Source organism: Ruditapes philippinarum, unplaced genomic scaffold (assembly GCF_026571515.1).
Source record: "Ruditapes philippinarum isolate M1 unplaced genomic scaffold, ASM2657151v2 ctg247_1_1_1_1, whole genome shotgun sequence".
Lineage (NCBI taxonomy): Eukaryota > Metazoa > Mollusca > Bivalvia > Venerida > Veneridae > Ruditapes > Ruditapes philippinarum.
The window spans coordinates 478,693-496,792 of NW_026852169.1; the positions used below are offsets into that span (position 1 = coordinate 478,693).

General features: G+C 33.3%; 1 protein-coding gene across 1 annotated transcript; it reads left to right on the forward strand.

The window, feature by feature from the left end:
- Positions 1–938: 938 nt before the first annotated feature.
- LOC132751391 (zinc finger protein ZFAT-like) lies at positions 939–18,080 on the forward strand. Its single transcript, XM_060741559.1, has 22 exons — positions 939–1,046; positions 2,063–2,274; positions 2,856–2,947; positions 3,258–3,378; positions 4,717–4,818; positions 5,553–5,687; positions 6,150–6,526; positions 6,790–7,135; positions 7,673–7,885; positions 8,479–8,713; positions 9,012–9,231; positions 9,964–10,072; positions 11,195–11,731; positions 12,124–12,337; positions 12,991–13,094; positions 13,514–13,662; positions 14,264–14,391; positions 15,190–15,324; positions 15,774–15,987; positions 16,409–16,490; positions 16,826–17,064; positions 17,616–18,080. The coding sequence occupies exons 2-22, from the start codon at positions 2,073–2,075 to the stop codon at positions 17,727–17,729; spliced, it is 4,068 nt and encodes a 1,355-aa protein (XP_060597542.1). The 5' UTR covers positions 939–1,046; positions 2,063–2,072; the 3' UTR covers positions 17,730–18,080.
- The last annotated feature ends 20 nt before the right edge of the window (positions 18,081–18,100 follow it).

An 18,100-nucleotide genomic window follows, 5' to 3' on the forward strand; every position in this document is an offset into this window, starting at 1 on the left:
AATAAAAAACGTTATTTTATCAAGTTTTCAACAATAAAAACTTACGTCGTATTGTGTTTACATCAGGGCCCCATTTATCATTCTTGTACGTATGAAATAACGTCAGCTTGTTTATGAATGAGTTGTTTACTTACGATGACGTCATTACGCTGCTTACGGATTGGCGCCGTTTTGTCAAAATATTTATTAACTGATATGGATCTAATATGTGGCGTTAGTGTATTTGAGATATTATTTCGGTATTGTATGAAAAGGAAACATTATACGAACTGAAAATATGAATAAAAATGCTTTTTATTGTTGCTTTAAAATGCTTTGTAAACTATACAATCGAGGGTGAAAACATAACAGCGCATATACAAGTAGTCCCTAACCGGTGTTTATTGGCAGTTTAACACCAGTTTTTTCCCTTCTTTGTCTATAGTGACAAAATCACGTGAGTGTTAGAATTTGAAATATATCAATGAAATTTACAAGTATAAAAGATAAGTTTAGTTTGCCAAATTTATAGAAAGCGTATACGTAAGCTGTATTTAGGATTTATTTACAGTAAATTTAAATGATTCTTTTAAAGTGAATCGTTACTAATCTGAGGCAAATCATTATGGGTCGGATTGTCAGTGGGGCGAATTGTTTACCTACAAAAATTTGGTGGCTTAATGCCGTTACCTCCGTGTTCCGTAGTATTATCACGTGACAAGTTGATAAAATATGGTCGCCATTTTGTAGCCGCGATTGAACAGGAACTCAAATGTCATTTCGAGAACACTTTTTTGTTTAACAAAGGTAATAAACAACAAGTGGTTTAAAAGATATTTCATACAGTTGTATTTTTGAAAAGTCTTTTAACTTGATTTAAATTGTCTCTAAATTCATTCATAGTGTGTTTTGACGATATGTTCCGATCTGGTGGTTGTTTCGTACGACACAACTTTCAGTTTCGTTTTATTTTGATATTAGACTAGATTGACTATGTTAACATGCCAGTTTATTAGATGAACAGGTGTGCTAAATAAATTGTTCCTTTCTCAGTTCACGAGGCAAAAGTATGTACGATTTAATCTGACAGTCATTAGAATATTTAACACCAACTTTTTTGTGACACATTTTATTTTGACAAAGCGAATTAGCCCAGGGCTATACTGGTCAGGGACCATCAACCGGACACTTTTTGAACATTTTTCTATACAAATTTCATAATTTTAAAGCTAGAGGTACAAAAATTTGACACAGTACAGCTAGGTTCTTCTCCTAACTTACAAACTAGTTTGTTTAGTTCTGATTATGTTGACGCTTGTATCTGAGGCCCATCAAGGAGGGTATCAAAATTACCTAAATTGTACATACTACAGTACCATGTGTCCGGACAGACATGTAATAACGTTGATTAAATTCAGATAAACGCTTTGGTGTTCTTTTTTTTATTTTTAACATGACATACAATATTTCAGCAGCAAATGCTGAAATATTGAATATTCTATTGTTAACTTTGCAAATTATTATTGCTGTTATATGATGTCAGGCATTGCTTTCTTGACCCCCAAATTTCAACGTCAACATTCTTGAAATAGACATTAAAATATTACCATTTACGGAGGTTAAAATAAATAAATTTACTTAATTTTAGAAGAAACATGCATTTAATGTTGATAAAAAGTGACTGAAAACCACTGAACAAAGAAAATTCTAAATCAAGCATTTTCGGGGCCGTCCGGGTTTGGTGGTTGTCCGGTTTTGGTGGTCCCCAACCAGTACCCATTATAATTTAAAGATTTTGCCAAAATGCGCAATGACAGAAGATGCTCAACTTTGGATTATCAAGTGAATTTTTGTGTGGTAGAGCATCAGTTCTAGCTAATTCCTGAGGTCATATCTTGAAGTGTGGGGATCTTGGGTACTGTATCCAGTATTTAATATCAGGCTACCATAAATTTAAGAACGAAAAGGACTCATACTGATTAAGACACCTAGAAACAAGTTGTCTGAAGAGACTTATATGTTCTTAAAAAAACGTTTGATGAAAAAACCAAACACTTGTTGAAGATTTTTTTTTCTATTTTAGTGTGTCAAAGATGCCCCTGGACACATTTATTTGTGGGACCTGCATGGTTTCATTAAACGATATTGAACAATTCATTCTTCACAAAAATGAATTATGTTCAAAATCTGCAACCAGTCAGGAGGGTAACCAAACAATGGAGGCTGGAGCAACCACACAAGTCAATGAAGTAACTAATCTGGTCCACATACCCTCTTCCGAGGACATGACCATGGGTATATTCTTAATGAATAACTGGTCTCTACTCTAATCTAGTTAAAATTGCATTTTCACAAATTAATTTAAAAGGGATAAATTTATTTTCCATCATTTTAAAACATATCCAGGGTCAAGCTGGATTGAAATTGTCTTTGTGTTACATTTATGATTAAAATTTTGAAAAGCCAAATAAGTTGAAAAAAGAAACCCTCATAGTTTTCTTTAAAGAGACAGTAACCTAAGAAATAAATGACCTTGATCATTGGCTTTACTAATAGACAGTTTTGTCTTGTATTATGAATTGGAGAAAATGTTGAGTACTTTACACTTTAAGCAGCTTTACTGATGGATTATGTTTCAATTATTCCTCTTGGCATTATTTAAGGCGCAAATTTGCACCTTAATCTTACTGGTTATATTCAGTAATCTTTATCAACTCTAAGTTCCTGATCAGATTGATTCTGTCATTCAAATTCACAGCTACGAGGGATTTTAATGTATATTGTTACTACTTGAATCATCAATATTGAATAAAATACAACAAAAGAATGTTTATGGCTGTAAGATTTTAAATCATTATTGTATGTATCTTTTTCAGCTGTGACTGATGAACATGGTAATGTGGTCAGTACAGCAGTAACTTTGCCAGGATCTGAATCCCTTCTTGCCAACACTGGCACCATCTTCCAGGTTTGTTTTTCTATACTAATATTCAGTTATTGCAGTATTTTCTTATATTTTACTTTTAGCTCAATATACCTATAGGCCTGTATCTCTCTTCAAATAGTACTTAATATAAGTTAGTCTGCGAATTAAGTAGTAGCCTGCTAGCCCCTGGCTAGTAGAATTTGGGTCAGTCCCATAAATTTGGCAGGTCACTTACCAAACTGGCTTCAGTTTAGATGTAGTGAAACAGACTTTATTAAATTTGAACTTACGAAGTCTTTAGTTTTATGGTTCAGTTATCTTCTTTATATTTATAGTGTGTTTTATTTCAAAGGGAGAAAATCAGCAAACAGTTATCATTTTACAAGGAGATTTACCTACCTTTAACCTGGAAAATGCTGAACAAATATTCACTGAAGTTAAACAAGATAAAGCTAATGTGGAAATGTTAGCAGGTAATTGATATATTGTCAGCAAATTCAGCTCTAAATTGTTGTCTGACCAACTGTCAATTCTATCTTCATATCCCTAAAATTGATAATGGACAGTTCTAAAAATTGAAGGTGGACTAGTCCATTTAAGAAATTAAGTAGGTTATGGGTAGATACTTTTATTTCTGTCAACTGGAAAATTTTAAGCTCCACTACAGTACTCCTCCACATTCATGCTAATTTTTATGAAATTTTGAAAGTGTTCTAAAAAGTACAAGTATTGTCAAGTGCACAAGTAAATTGAGCCGCGTCACGACAAAACCAACATAATGGGTTTGCGCCCAGCATGGATCCAGACCAGCCTGCGCATCCGCGCAGTCTGATCAGGATCCATACTGTTTGCTATCAGTTTCTCTACTTGTAATACTTATAGAGTTAGTAACGAACAGCATCGATCCTGATCAGATGCGCAGGCTGGTCTGGATCCATGCTGGTCGCAAACGCACTATGTTGGTTATGTCATGACGCGGCTCAAATATTTTAACCCAGCCTTAGCCCCGAAAAATGCCTATATCATGTCCAAATATGCAAAAAATGGCTCTTGTTCCATGTATTGTGAATAATAGAATGTTACTTAACTCTTAATAAACATGTAACTTACCTCTAAGCTTGTTAGAGTTGACCAAATTTAGCTGTGAAATCATTGCAAACCAAGATCAGCTGGCATATCTTGGCTGTTTGATCATGGTTTGCAATGTTTGCTGTTCAGCCAGTGCTTATTTCGAATATTAATTTTCCCCAAAAAATGAAGAAAACTTTTTATCCAGATATAATGATAGACTAGTTTAAGAAATATAGTGAGAATATAGGTATGAGTAGCACGGAGGAAGGTAGTCTAGTACTGGTGTAACTCTCCAGGAACGATGGTTAGGAAACTACCCGCCTATATGACTGAAATACTGTTGGAAAAAGGCGTAAAATGAAACAAACAAACAAACAAAAGTTAAGTTTGATTTCAAAAATAAAGTTTTTTGCTACTCTGGATGTATGCAGCTTTGATACTGTAGTTTTTAACAAAACCAGACTTAAAGGAAGAAAATCATCTCCATGGTTTGGTTTATTAACCTTCATGAGATAAACTTAAATCTTTTACAACCTTAGTCTGCTGTTGACAAATTATTTTACCTGTGCAAACAGTGCAGACGTATATGTGCCATCAGGTCATGGTCAGCACTTCTCAGTCCGTACTTTCAAATTTACCGAAAAAAAAATTAATTGTTTTACTTCAGATTGAAAAAGGGGCAAGTCCATTAAAATGTTTAGCATGAGAAGGGTTAATTAAGTTTGTTGTTCTATTTTAAGGCTTGTACAAGAAGAGAGGCAGAGCAGGGAGACCAAAAAAAGTTAAATCAGAACCAAAAGTATCAGTAGTGGAAACCAAAGAGAAAAATATACCAGAAATTGGTACAGTTTATATTCATTTAGTAAATGACAAAATGAACATGTGATTATGTGTTCTGAGCTTACTTTAATGAATGGTAATGAGAATTCCTGCACTGTATAGGTTGAACATTTATATAATAATTTTATTTCATATGCTTTGCTGTTTAAGGAAAAATTTTGGCTATCCTACTCCCTATCAGCCAATCAACAGCTGGCTTTAAAATTTTCAAAAGTTATTTTTAACTGATGGGAAACCTTAATTGCTTCCATCATATTCATTATATCAAGATTTTACTGACAAACAAAAATAGCGGTACCCATGCTTTATGTGAAAATAATGTTATGAAAGTATCTAATTATCATAGAAAGTACATTCAAAAGTTTATTATATGAGCCACGTCACGACAAAACCAACATAATGCGTTTGCGACCAGCATGGATCCAGACCAGCCTGCACATCCGCGCAGTCTGGTCAGGATCCATGCTGTTCGCTATCAGTTTCTCTACTTGTAATAAGGTTGGTATACGAACAGCATGGATCCTGATTAGACTGTGCAGATGCGCAGGCTGGTCTGGATCCATGCTGGTCGCAAACGCATTATGTTGGTTTTGTCGTGGCGTGGCTCATATGTGTTTCAGAACCTTCAAATAGTCTGTCTCATAGCTTTTGTTTGCTGACCTGAACACAAAGCAATAATAAAAACCAATATTTTAAGGGTGGCTCTATGTAATTGATTTATTTTACATTCATACAGGTGAAGATGGGAAGTTACTGTGCACACGCTGTAAGAAATGGTTCTCTAGGGAGAGGGTATTTAATGCCCATAAATGTGCTGCACTGTCGGAATATCTAGATTTTACTGTAAAAGACGGCCTAACAACAGACCCAGGTAAATATTCTTTACTTTTGTAGCAGTTTTGAAGTAGTATTATCCCCTAAGCTGTGGAGAAGAGATGATCTGATTTTATTGATACAATGATTTATCATGATTATTGCTTTCATGATACAATAAGATGATACAATGCTGAGGTGTTCTCTGTTACTTATCTATAGCATAAAATGTCAGATGGCTTCTTTATGTGGGGGAAAAACATTACTCCCACGCAGGATTCGCAGCCTAGAAAAATTCAAACATAAGATGGTCAGTGGGTATGCATAACAGATAATTGCAGTTGGATTTAGTTGTTAAAGGAATAGAAAGTAATATCAGGGGATTGGATCAGACTTTTAAAAAAATTTAAGTGATATACAGTGTACATGTATTTTCACCATGGGTCAGTCTGGTCAATTATAATTCATTGTTGATAAGCCTTGAATAAACTTATTTTATATTTGTCTTTTTCTTTTCAAGATGATAACCATATGCCGCAGGATGATCTTGACGATGCTGGCGCGCTGGATTTAGACTTTAAAGATTCGGAATACAAAATGCCTCCAATGCTGTTTAAAAAACATCATCACGGTAAATACAAACGCAGAAAAATCTCCACTGATCTTGACGCAGAAAGCGTAACTAGTCAACCTGGTGAAGGAAATGCTGTGAAGTCGGAGGTATTGTCTGAAGCTGGTGGTCAGAAAGGTGTTATTGAAGGATCATCAGAGTCGGAGAATGCAGCATTGATAGGGGACGCTGTGCCGATAATATCTGCAGATGGAAACGTTTCATTTTATACTGGTTCACAAGATGGTCAGGATGAGTCCTCTTTCGGTCAAGTACCAGTCTGTCAGGTAATTTCAATATGAATTAAAACAGCAAACAACAATAAATAAGTAAAGTTATTATTCTTGAAAAGTTTGAATAAAACATTGGAACACAAGAGAATGCAAAAATATACAAGGACTACTGAATATAATTTAGCTTATTATTTTATGGCTTAAAAGTGTTACTATATCATTGTTTCATGAAATTGGATGTAGTTATTATAAATGAAATTTTCAGTAAAATTAAACACGGGTTTGAAAGTAATTCCATGTAATTGTCTTGTAAATAGGTCAAAGGAGGTCCTGACATAGATGAGAGCCACGTGAAAGACACTGATCAGATCGGAACCCTTCCTCTCGACCTCTCTGAAGAAGAGAAGTGTGCCTTCGAGGCAGCACTGAATGTGGACCTGAGTGGTGTGGATGGCATGTTCCGAGTGCATTGTATAGAACAAGAACTAAATTCAAACGTGTCACAGTTATCTAGATTTTCATCTAACACGCTGTCATTGTACTCGTGCAATACCTGTGACAAGGTGTTCAAGTCGTTGTCACATATGAGATTCCATGTGCTTATTCATACTGAGTTGAGACCATTTAAATGTATTAAATGTAACTACACATCAAATGCAAGAGGTAAGTAAAGTTAACAGATTTGTATTCTAATAATCTTGTACTGACTAATGTGGGTTGGATCCTACTAGGCTTTTTGGATTCTTTCATGTGTAAAATCTACGCAGCTAGTTTTTGGAAGGTAGAGAGGTTCTATTCTTGAATGAACGTCTTTCTGACCTTAAGTATTCCACCAGCAGGTAAGCTGCAGTAAGATGACCCAGTACATCCTTTCCAGTACATGTATTTGTGTGACTTCAAACCGAAACAAGTAAATTAAATCACATGGAAACTTACTCCAACTAGAACATGGAAGAAGATAGTGATTCTACTTACATTCACACATTTGCCTGAAATAATGAATTGAAAGCCATCCGCCTTTTAGTGAAGCTGATATTTTACTGCTTTACGTTAAATGTGTTGCTTTGACTTAAACTTTCAACTGTTGAAAAAAAAATATTTCTTTGGCCATCCATACACAGTTACCTTTTTTGACAGATATCATAGCATAATTTTATGAATCATGCAATTTTCACATTACAAAACCTGACTTTGTTTCAGGTAATTTGTATACACATATTCGGAAGCACACTGGCCAGTATTATAAATGTGATCAGTCAGGGTGTAAGTTTAGGACTGTCAACAAGAGTCATCTCATTGAGCATGCCATGATTCACAATGGTGAGAAACACCAGTGTGAGCTGTGTAGGAAGTTGTATAACACACAGAAATCTCTGATGAGTCACATAAGAAAATACCATGACAACCTTAAAGGTAAGTAGTTTGTTACTGTAACATGCTTTTTTCCACAAAGTTTTGGGGCCGAATGAGGAACAGAAATATTAAACTATGATACTTAATACTTTATTACAGTCTATATCATGCAGTAAAATTTCAAAAATTTGATGGTCATACTAAGTTGACCTTAAAGCCCTGGAATAATGGACAGAGGTGCACTAGTATAGTTTTGTCTTATGTGAAGTCTAAAAATTCTCATGAGACACCAATAATGGTTTGAATGATTTGTTAAATCCACAACAAAATTTGTTTCCATGTAAATGTGCAACATTATTTACAAACATTTTTGAGAGTAATTTTCTTGCAGTGTAGGTATATCTATTTTCCTTATGTAATTATTAGCGATATCCCATGCAGTCTGACAATACTCTATATCCCTATATAGTACTATTCAATTCATTTATGATTTCCTATTGATTTTCCTCAAATCAGCAGTATAGACAGTTCCATTTTCATTGGAGTACACTTCCATAATGTATTTTAAATGTAATTTTATGGACATTTTTATGGTGATTTTTATGATTGAAAGAAAAGAAATATTTCTTAGTTCAAACTTGTTTTCTATTCAGGAAGGGAATATCTGTCAACATTCATGCAAGGTCGTGACATACGTGGATCAACAGTGATTCACCAGTGTCACGTCTGTAACCGGAAGTTCAAGAAGAAGACGGATCGTGACAGACATTTGTTTGTTCACGATATAAAAGATCTGCCTGTCATAAAACATTGTGACCTGTGTGACTACTCGGCAGCTAGAAACAAGTACCTAGAGAAACATTTCCAAAAACACAGAAATATTTATAGGTGTGTACTAGCTTTCTATGTACTTCAAAGATTGATAGGGAAAAAGTTAAAGAGCTTATTTATATCACTCTGAAGTCTTCTTTCTGGACGTTTTGATATCCAGGTAAATTTGATGAAGTCTTCTTCCCTGACTTACCAGTAATGATGTGTAATATGGGTAAAGTTTGTGAAGTCTTTTATGGAATCCATTTTAAAAACTGACAGTTTTTTAGCCAACACTCTAAATTTCTTAGGCACTACATGTTATGGGAATAATTATTAAAATGTTAAGTGAGTCTTTATTTTGCTTATTATTCAGGTGCTGTAAATGTAAAGAAATGTTCCTTAGCTCAATAAAGCTGGTAGAGCATCTAACATCAAATCACGTTGATACAACTGACACGGAGTCATGGGAGAAGTTATTTGAGGAAAGTATAATGAATAGCTTGTACCTGCCCGAACCAGATCAGATAATGTCCGAGGAGGAGAAAAGTCTGGTCAACCTGCCATCAGAACTCTCTGAATCCAGTATATACCAGGTTAGAGGGGTTTTATATGTCTTATTAAGTATGAATTACGGTAGGGATTGAAACAGATACTGAAATCAGTATTTGAATATTCATTTTGCCATAGAATAGGGTCATATAGATTTTGAAAGACCCTGTCTAGATTGATCAAATTCAATGACATAAAATTTGGCAAAAACATGTTTGAAAAAGAATATTCAAATCGGTATTTCAGATTCAAATACAAACGTGTATTCAGCCTATTTTTTTATTCATTTCCATCCCTTGTATAAATGCTTTAGTTATTATTAAGTTAATATTCAGTCATATTCCGTCAATTATGTGATTGAAACTACACGACATTGACTCTGTTTTATGGATACATAGTTGATGCTCTTATTCTGCCAATACAAAACAGTGTTACAAAGCTCTTAGAGTAAGATATCACCTGGAAATATCAAAACTTTACAATAGATACCCTATAAAAACTTTAAATTTGTTATAAATTTTCTGACCTCTGACCGGATACTTAAGCCCCTCCCACTCTGGGTTTGAATCCTGTCATATGAGGAAGCTATCCAGCTAGTTTATGGAAGATTAGTGGTATTACTAGGTGTCAGCTTGTGACTGAAAAAATGAACAAAGTGGCACCTAAGGTCTTCCTACACCAGTAAAGCAGTTTAGTCCCTATATGACCATTACAGTGTCGGTTTGGCTTCAAAATCCAACAAAAACAAAACAAACAATTATTTTTACAATCTTCAGCTGAAGTTACAGAACTCTGGGGAAGATGAACTAGCCAGCAAGTTAATTGATGGTGCTGATGTGTTCATTAATAAAGTACCTGCTGTAACAGTGGAGGAAAATAATACTGGTAATTGTTGTACATATAGTTTGTTTAAAGGCACATTATGCCTCAGAAATCAATAAAAAAAATTAATTCCTTTGGAAGGTCAGATATCTGTTTAATAATACTTTGATAATGCATTTAGAACATTTAGATGTGTAACAGCTCCAGAAGGTAGTGTTGAATGTGCATGTGTGGTAAAGATAGCAAATGTAAATTACGAAGTATTTTGACTTTTTTACAAAATACTAAATCACTATATTATATCATTATACCAATTGCCAAAGGGCAAAAGACATATTTATGGCCAATGAATAATTTTTTGGAACCTGCAACTAGATCCCAAAAATAAAAAGGTTTTTGAGATATATAAAAATGAAAGCCTTTAAAGGGACTCCACTGAGGTTTAAAAGCCTAAAATATAACATTTGAATTTCTTACATGAATAAGCTGGAGCACTTTAAACAGAAATATATGCAAAGATAGTTAAGAAATATACTTTGAAATGAATTAAAAATTGTATTTTATGCTTTTCTTAGCCAAATTTGAGTGAAAAGCATTTAACGCTTTTCAATTAAGGTCAATTTTTACAATTTGAGTAATTATTCTGGAAAACATAGAGCGCGAATGATCTGAAACTTAATACAAAGATTAGTGGTCTAAGCCTACATCAAATGGTATATTTATCTGGAATAAATATTTTCAGTCCCATCATATCAAAAAACCTCAGTGGAGTCCCTTTAATGGGCCTTCAATATTTCTTTTAGAGCGACACAAATTCTGACCATACTTTAAAAAGGGATATTAGTAGACGTTATCCGGAACTTGGCAAATTGGGTTTTTCCCAGCTAATCTGTAGGTACAAACTAACTTACTGTTAAAGCTTCCATTGCACTACCGTCACAATATATTAACCAATCTGTTTCGCTTGTTTTCAAAGCTGTAACTGTTAAAGTTTGTTTGTACCTGCGTTATTATCTGGGAAAAAATCCAAATATTCTTAATTCAGGAGTTAGTCTATTCCTTTGGTATGATTTCAGCAGAAATATTCATGTACCTTTTTTTAAAATAGAAAATTTAAACGGAAAGTTTGTTGTCTATTAATTTTGTCATTGCAAGTATTCTAGTATGAGCAAATCTCATTTTCAGAAGAGAAGACGGGTTTACCTGTAGAGACTGTTAACAACCTTGATACATATGTAGAAGTGGAAAATGCTGGTTCTGAAGCTAACAATGAGGTTATTGAAGAAACAAATGATGCCAGTTATGTTGCTGAAGAAACCGATGCTGAAATTAAAACCAATACTGATATTGATGAAGAAAATAAATCAGAAATTGAGCCGCTTGAAAATGTTGATGGTGAACCAGAAGTGACAGGTGACCAGGAAAAGGTCATTGACTCAGGAGAGGTTGTTGAAAAATCGGACACTGACATTCTAAATGAAGCTGCTGAAAGTGCTACAACGGCTGTCGTTGAAGAGACTAATCTGACTGAAGAAGATATTTTAGGTATACCAGGCAATACGTCAAACTGTTCGGCTTTGATTGAGAAACTTGGCTATTTGCCAATGACACTGGAAATATTTCAGAAGATGCGTGACACATTTGGTTCAGAAGAGTGCGAATATTGTGGACGACTATTTTTCAGTAGGGCTGATTATGAACCTCATGTTAGAACACACACAGGTGAGCTCAAGTTTTATACTCCCAGAAGTTTTCATTCCTTCCATTGTTCTTATGTTTCTCATAGCATTTTCTTCTGATCATTATGTGGACTTTTAGTCTAAGTCAATTGTGACTAGATCAAAGTCACATTGTAATTGATATAAAGACATGTGTTATTTTCATGAATCACACATGTGAAATTTGAAACTACTTTCTTAAGATCTGTCAATTATAAGCCAACAAATACACAAAGTGGATTTCATAAAGTTTATGGTTACTTTGCTATTTGTCATTTAAGGTAGAATTTCAACGTGTCCTATATGAGTGCAATACCTATGACTTTTGTATATTAGAATATGTCTTTCAAGAGATTTATAATGGTAGGAAATATATCATGATGCTTTTTACTTCAGGCGACAAGCCACATGTTTGCCAGGTTTGTGGATTCCGTGCAATAACTAAAGATAATCTGAAGAGACACGTAGATAAAGAGCACGAAAAGATATCGTATCCTTGTAGAGAATGTTCGTTTATAGCGTCAACTAGAACACAGCTTTGGAATCATTCAATGACACATAAAGGGCTGAAAGGTTTGGAGTGTCCCATATGTCAGAACCAGTATAACTCGTAAGTTTTATATAAGTTTTACAGGTATGATAAATGTTTGAGCCAAAGTGTTGAAGATACATGACTTCTTGAATAGGGAAATAGGGAATATAAAAATTATTGAACTCTAATGGAGTGATGTGGCTACTGTATATATACATCTGTCCCTCAACACTAGCACATGAGTTTAACTGGGGTCAAGACCATGTTTCTTCATATGAAATTAGCACTGGTTAGTTTCAGGGGTGTTGATCATTAAGCTTCAAGCTTTTGTTGCACTTGAGTCAAAAGAACATCTGTTTTTAAACTAATCTATGAACTTTATGTTAACTATATTGACAAATAACAGTTGAATTTATAGGATCATCCCTATCTTTTTTAATCAGTTAAATTTCAGATATTGCAAAATTATAAATACATAGATTTATTAACTGTTACTTTTTAAACTTGTAAAGCAGCTAGCATGTGCCAACTAACTAGGCCATTTTCTGATGGTATGATTTGCCATTTGCACTCATGAGTGCACTCATTGAGTCATGATTAAGTTATTAAGAAATTACAATGCATGTATTTGTACAATATAAAGAGCTGAAAAGGAAAAAATGCAAGAAATATTATTATATAATGCAATTTAAGAAGATTTCCATTTTATGTAATGACTTTTTTACCTTCAGAATTAAAGAGCTAAAAGATCATGCTCAGGTTGCCCATCCTACCTCCAACACTGAAGAGCTGGACAAGATTCTTTCCTATAAACATAAAGCTCAGGGAAAACTAGGTAAGACTTTTTGTAAGGTTTGTAAGTGAGACAAAAGTTTGTAGGACCCGATAATGGATCACAAATTATAATGCTAAATATCATGCTAAAATGGATCTGATCCCATGATTTTGTTACAAATCTGTAGTTAAATTATTAATTTCGTTAGACTTTACATTTCATTAGCAATTCTGCAACATTTAGCTTCTATACCATTTACTTTCATTTAACCTGCCAAATTTGAGTGATAAAATACTTGAAGGTTGTTGTTTTTTATTTTCTCTCAAAAATTCTGATGACTTAGTTCCATTTTCCTAAATAGAGGTTCTGAGAGCATCAATTGCCTAATACAATAGTCTTGGCTTAAATAGAGGCAATTTTCTTTGAAATTGAAAAAATATTGAATATGTTGTCAACAAAGATTGTATGTACAATTTCAGGAAGGCGGTCTTATAAATGTCCACATTGTAGTAAAGTATTCCTGCGTGCCAGTTCAGAACTACAGAAACATATCTGGATTCATGAAGGTGTTAAACCATTTAAATGTCCACTATGTACATACGCTTGTCGCAGCAAGAATAATCTCCAGGTGTGTAATTGTTAAAACTACTTTTAGCCTATTTTGCATGTATATCATTAAATAGTACACCCTTTTGCTGTCAGAGCTATATTCATAGAAGCCCAGGATATTTTCCTGGGATATAACTAAGAATTACTGGAATGTTCAATAAAAGATGAATATTTATTGTTTACTTTATACACATACACATATTTAAAAGCTACAATGTTAAGAAAGGAAATGAATATATATCAGAAGAAATGATATTTTTTCCAAAATCATACCAAAATTATAATATAAATAGTAAAAGATCCATTAATTATTAATAAATACCTGTCAGGTTGGTAAATACATGTACCTCTCTTGTATGTAAATACCCATCTTTTTGGTAAATACCTTGCACTGTGAGTGGGACGGGTATACCCATTTTCTTGCGAAAGGGTTAGATCTAAATATTTCTTAAACATTTAATACATTTCTATTCTTTTAAATATTATCACTTATGTGCAGCTTTCATGAGTCAAAATAAAGTTAAGTGTTTTTCATTTGAAAGAAAGTTTTCTTCTACTTCTCAGAAAAAGATTTATAGTTGATAATTTTTAAGTTCTTCTATACTTGCAAATAATTTTAGGCACATATGTTGAGGCATTCAAAGGAAAAACCATTTACCTGCTGGGAGTGTGGAAAGGCGTATAAATCAAAGACAGCATTACGTTGGCATGTTAGATCACATGATGGAAAATTGTTTAAGTGTGATAAGTATGTGTAACTCATCTTCTTGCTTATTCAGTTTAAGCAAATTATGATGATTTAAATCATTGTTCTTAAAAAGACAGAAGATTATTAGTCAGAAGACAGTAAAATTCAATTTACTTAGAGTTGATCGCCCAAAGTTATTTGACATTACCCTTTGGCAATTTTTGTAATGGACTATTCCTTATTAAAGTTGGAACAATTCATTAGCAGCAATATTGATATAAAGATACTTTAATTTAGCCTCCTGTAGTATAGAATCTGCTCAGATGACATGAATTGGACATGGCTCTATATAGAAAGTGTATGCTTCAATTTTCATTAGTACATAAGTTTAGTTCTATTGGATTTGACAAATGTTACCATTTAAATGTCTTCCATTTGACAAGAGACAAGTTGTATTTCAAAGCAAATGTCATAATAAGTATCTAAATTGAAAGCATAGTGTTTGTAACATTTCATTAAAGCAGAAGAAGTATTGCATGAGTTGAAGTCATGATGTCTCAAAACTTTTACATAAGACTCTTAGGCTTTCCCTTAACCAAGTTCTACTGTAATAATGTATGTTTGTTAAATAACAAGAGATACATTTGCTTTAAATTGTCTCTAGATATAACCAAAGGGATATGAAGGCAATGGAATTGAACCATTATTTAATTTTATGTACATTTATATAGGTTGCTAGTAACAGCTTAATTTATACACTTTGAGAAAAAATGTCATATTGTCCTGGTATACCCACATTGTGTTTGTCTTATGATATGTATAATGGAACTTAATTAGTATTGTTTATTGTCAATATAGATGTCCATATGAGGCTACACAGAAAAGTCACCTAAAACGTCACATGGAGACGCATGAAGTTATCAAGAAGTTTGTGTGTGGAGAATGTAAATTCTCAGCTAATACACTAGGCTTCCTAAAAGTCCACTACGCAAGGTAAATATAAGCATTGATTTGATATTACTATAAGGCAAACAAATATTCTTTTTCTGGTCCCCAGACTTTTAGAAAATAAAATATTAATCTGATATTAGTGTAAACCCAAAATCTTTTCATTCCAGTATATGTATATACTTTGTACCTACCTTCTCTTTTGGGGTCAGGGACCAGAAACAAAACTTTCTCTTTTTTTTGGCTTTAATAGTTATGATGTTAAAAACTAGTGAATGTTACTTTGTGGTTTGGTTGTTACTGTTGAGGCAACAACATAACCACTTGGCCACCTATCCCACCACCTGTCATTTGTTCTTAGATTTTAAGACTTTCACCTTAATTTGATATATAGATTGCGTTTTGTCATATACATTCAAAATGTTCTATTTATTATGTTTTTATTAAACATTTTTATTAAACATGTTAACATTTTATTTTTATTTTGTTTACAGGTTTCATAAGAACATTAACATTCAGGATATTGCCCAGCTGGGCAGTGCCCCAATAGAGGTATCTCAGGAAGTGAACACGTTCAAGTGCATTAGCTGCGACTACCTCTTCGGTAATCTCACTGATTTAAAGCGCCACCTACGAACACGGCATCACGTCAGTGTGCAAGAAATACAAAAAGTACACGACAGTCATGGAAATGTGTCTGAAGTACAGGTAATTGGAGATACAATATAAACATTTGATAGGGTATAAGTTCTTGACTATGATTTGTATGTACTTTATGAACACTAGATGTTCCTCTACTATCTATAAATTGTGTTATTGAGTTTCAAGTTTTAAGAAGTGATTGTTACTGAAATCTCTATGGTAGGGAAGGTTTTTTGGATGGAAGTTTTAAAATAATATTTAAATTTCTAGAATTTGAATTATTGCATAAAATTGATCCGCCAGAGTTAATATATTGCCTAGTACAACAAAATTTATCTAAACTCTAAAACAAGCTAGATCTGAATTCTTTATTAGCATAAATTTGCTTGCTTATTATCTCCAAAGACTTAATAGTCTATTGTAGAATATTATGAAATGCTTGTAAACTTTTTAAGGAAAAGTAAGATAAATATCATTATATCTTCAGGTAGTACAAGTTGAAGATCCTTCTCAGAATCCAGTTACTATGGAAGTTATTTCAGAAGGCACTCAGTCCCAAATTGTTACTGGTATGTGAACATTATATCTGTTTCATCTAAATGAGTCCCTCCATTTTGGTAATATTAAGTTATTTTGAATTTGAAACTGTTATGTTCATAATGGCATTGCTAATTTTTTTATGTTCAAATTAAACGTTCATTATTATGGTCATATTGTGCCATTCCAGATTGAAGCAAAATCTTTAAAATGAATGAATCGGTATCTTTTCTCTTGAATTTATTGTAATTTGTGTGTTTTATTGATCACCACATCAAAACAACTTTTACGATCTGAAATGCTATCCAAAATTATTTTTATTTAACCCTCAAATTAAACTCTAACTTAAATACTGAAAAACTTTCAGATGAAAATCTAGATGAAAAGACAGCATCTGCAGTAAATATCCTCCAACAGATTATTGGAATGTCTCAAAATGGCAGTCTAACTGGTGCCCAGCAAATTGATGGTACTTCAGTGCTACAGATGAATCCGGAAACCATCATAGTTCAGCAGGATGGGAGCCAGATGTATGTGTCAGCAGAGAATGCCACAGAAATTGATGGGAACCAGTATGTGATACAATATATACCACAGACAGACGAGGTAGGATACTTTGATATATTTAATTGCATGTTGATAAATCAAATGAAGGACTGAAATAAAAAGAAAATTTGTGTCATGTTTATGACAAGAATAAGAAAGAAAGTATTGTTTAAAACTGAAATTTTCTATAATTTAAATCTTCCAGTGTATTTGAAATTTTAGGCTAGAACATAAAATATTTTTTCTGAGAAATTCATTTAATAAAGTCAGCAAATGGGAAATCCTTAACTGATTTCATATCTTCCCAGTAAAGAACTTTACCATTAAATTGCTGGAATCAAAACTGATAGGTTCTATACTATTATTCTTAATTTTTGTATTATTATATTGAATTCCCCTAAACTTTGATTAGACTCTTCCAAGTTAAAGGGTTAGACTCTTCCAAATTAAAGGGTTCGACTCTTCCAAATTAAAGGGTTTGACTCTTCCAATTCTTCCAAATTAAAGGGTTCAACTCTTCCAAATTAAAGGGTTCAACTCTTCTAAATTAAAGAGGGCGAAACCATCAGCAGGTTAAGGGAAAAATATCACTGATGTAAAATATATTACAGGGGACAGGGGAAGAAGACATGAGGATGATCGAGGTACAGGAAGACACAGTAGAAGCTCACGTCCTTGATGAGGTCACAACAGATGTTCACTCAGAAATAGTCACAACCACTTGATAACAGTTATATTTGCTATAAAAACATGTTAATTGTCAGAGCTCAATTAATCCAGGGTTGTCTAAGAGCAAAGCAAGTCTCAAAATAAACTACCGTATATTCTGTGATGAAGACTTCCTCTCTAATCAAGATCCCCCGCCCCCTTTCAATTTTGAAGAAGAAAATGAAAGAGTTACCAAGATGATAGTATTATATTTAAAATTTAAGGAAATAAGCAGAAATTTTAACTTCCAAAATACATTATTCAGAGGATTATAACACAAAAATGATCAACATTCTTTTTATGTTCTATAATTAATACTCACCTTTTGGAAAATGTAATGCCACTGGGGTGTTTGTTAGAGATTATATGGTAGTTTATTGAATAGTCC

Bases quoted from the DNA above. Each gene is read 5' to 3' on its own strand.
- LOC132751391 (XM_060741559.1), top strand. From the start codon at position 2,073: ATGCCCCTGGACACATTTATTTGTGGGACCTGCATGGTTTCATTAAAC. The intron at 13,095-13,513 runs GTAAGACTTTTT...GTACAATTTCAG, and splicing joins TAAAGCTCAGGGAAAACTAG to GAAGGCGGTCTTATAAATGT. The intron at 13,663-14,263 runs GTGTGTAATTGT...AAATAATTTTAG, and splicing joins GCAGCAAGAATAATCTCCAG to GCACATATGTTGAGGCATTC.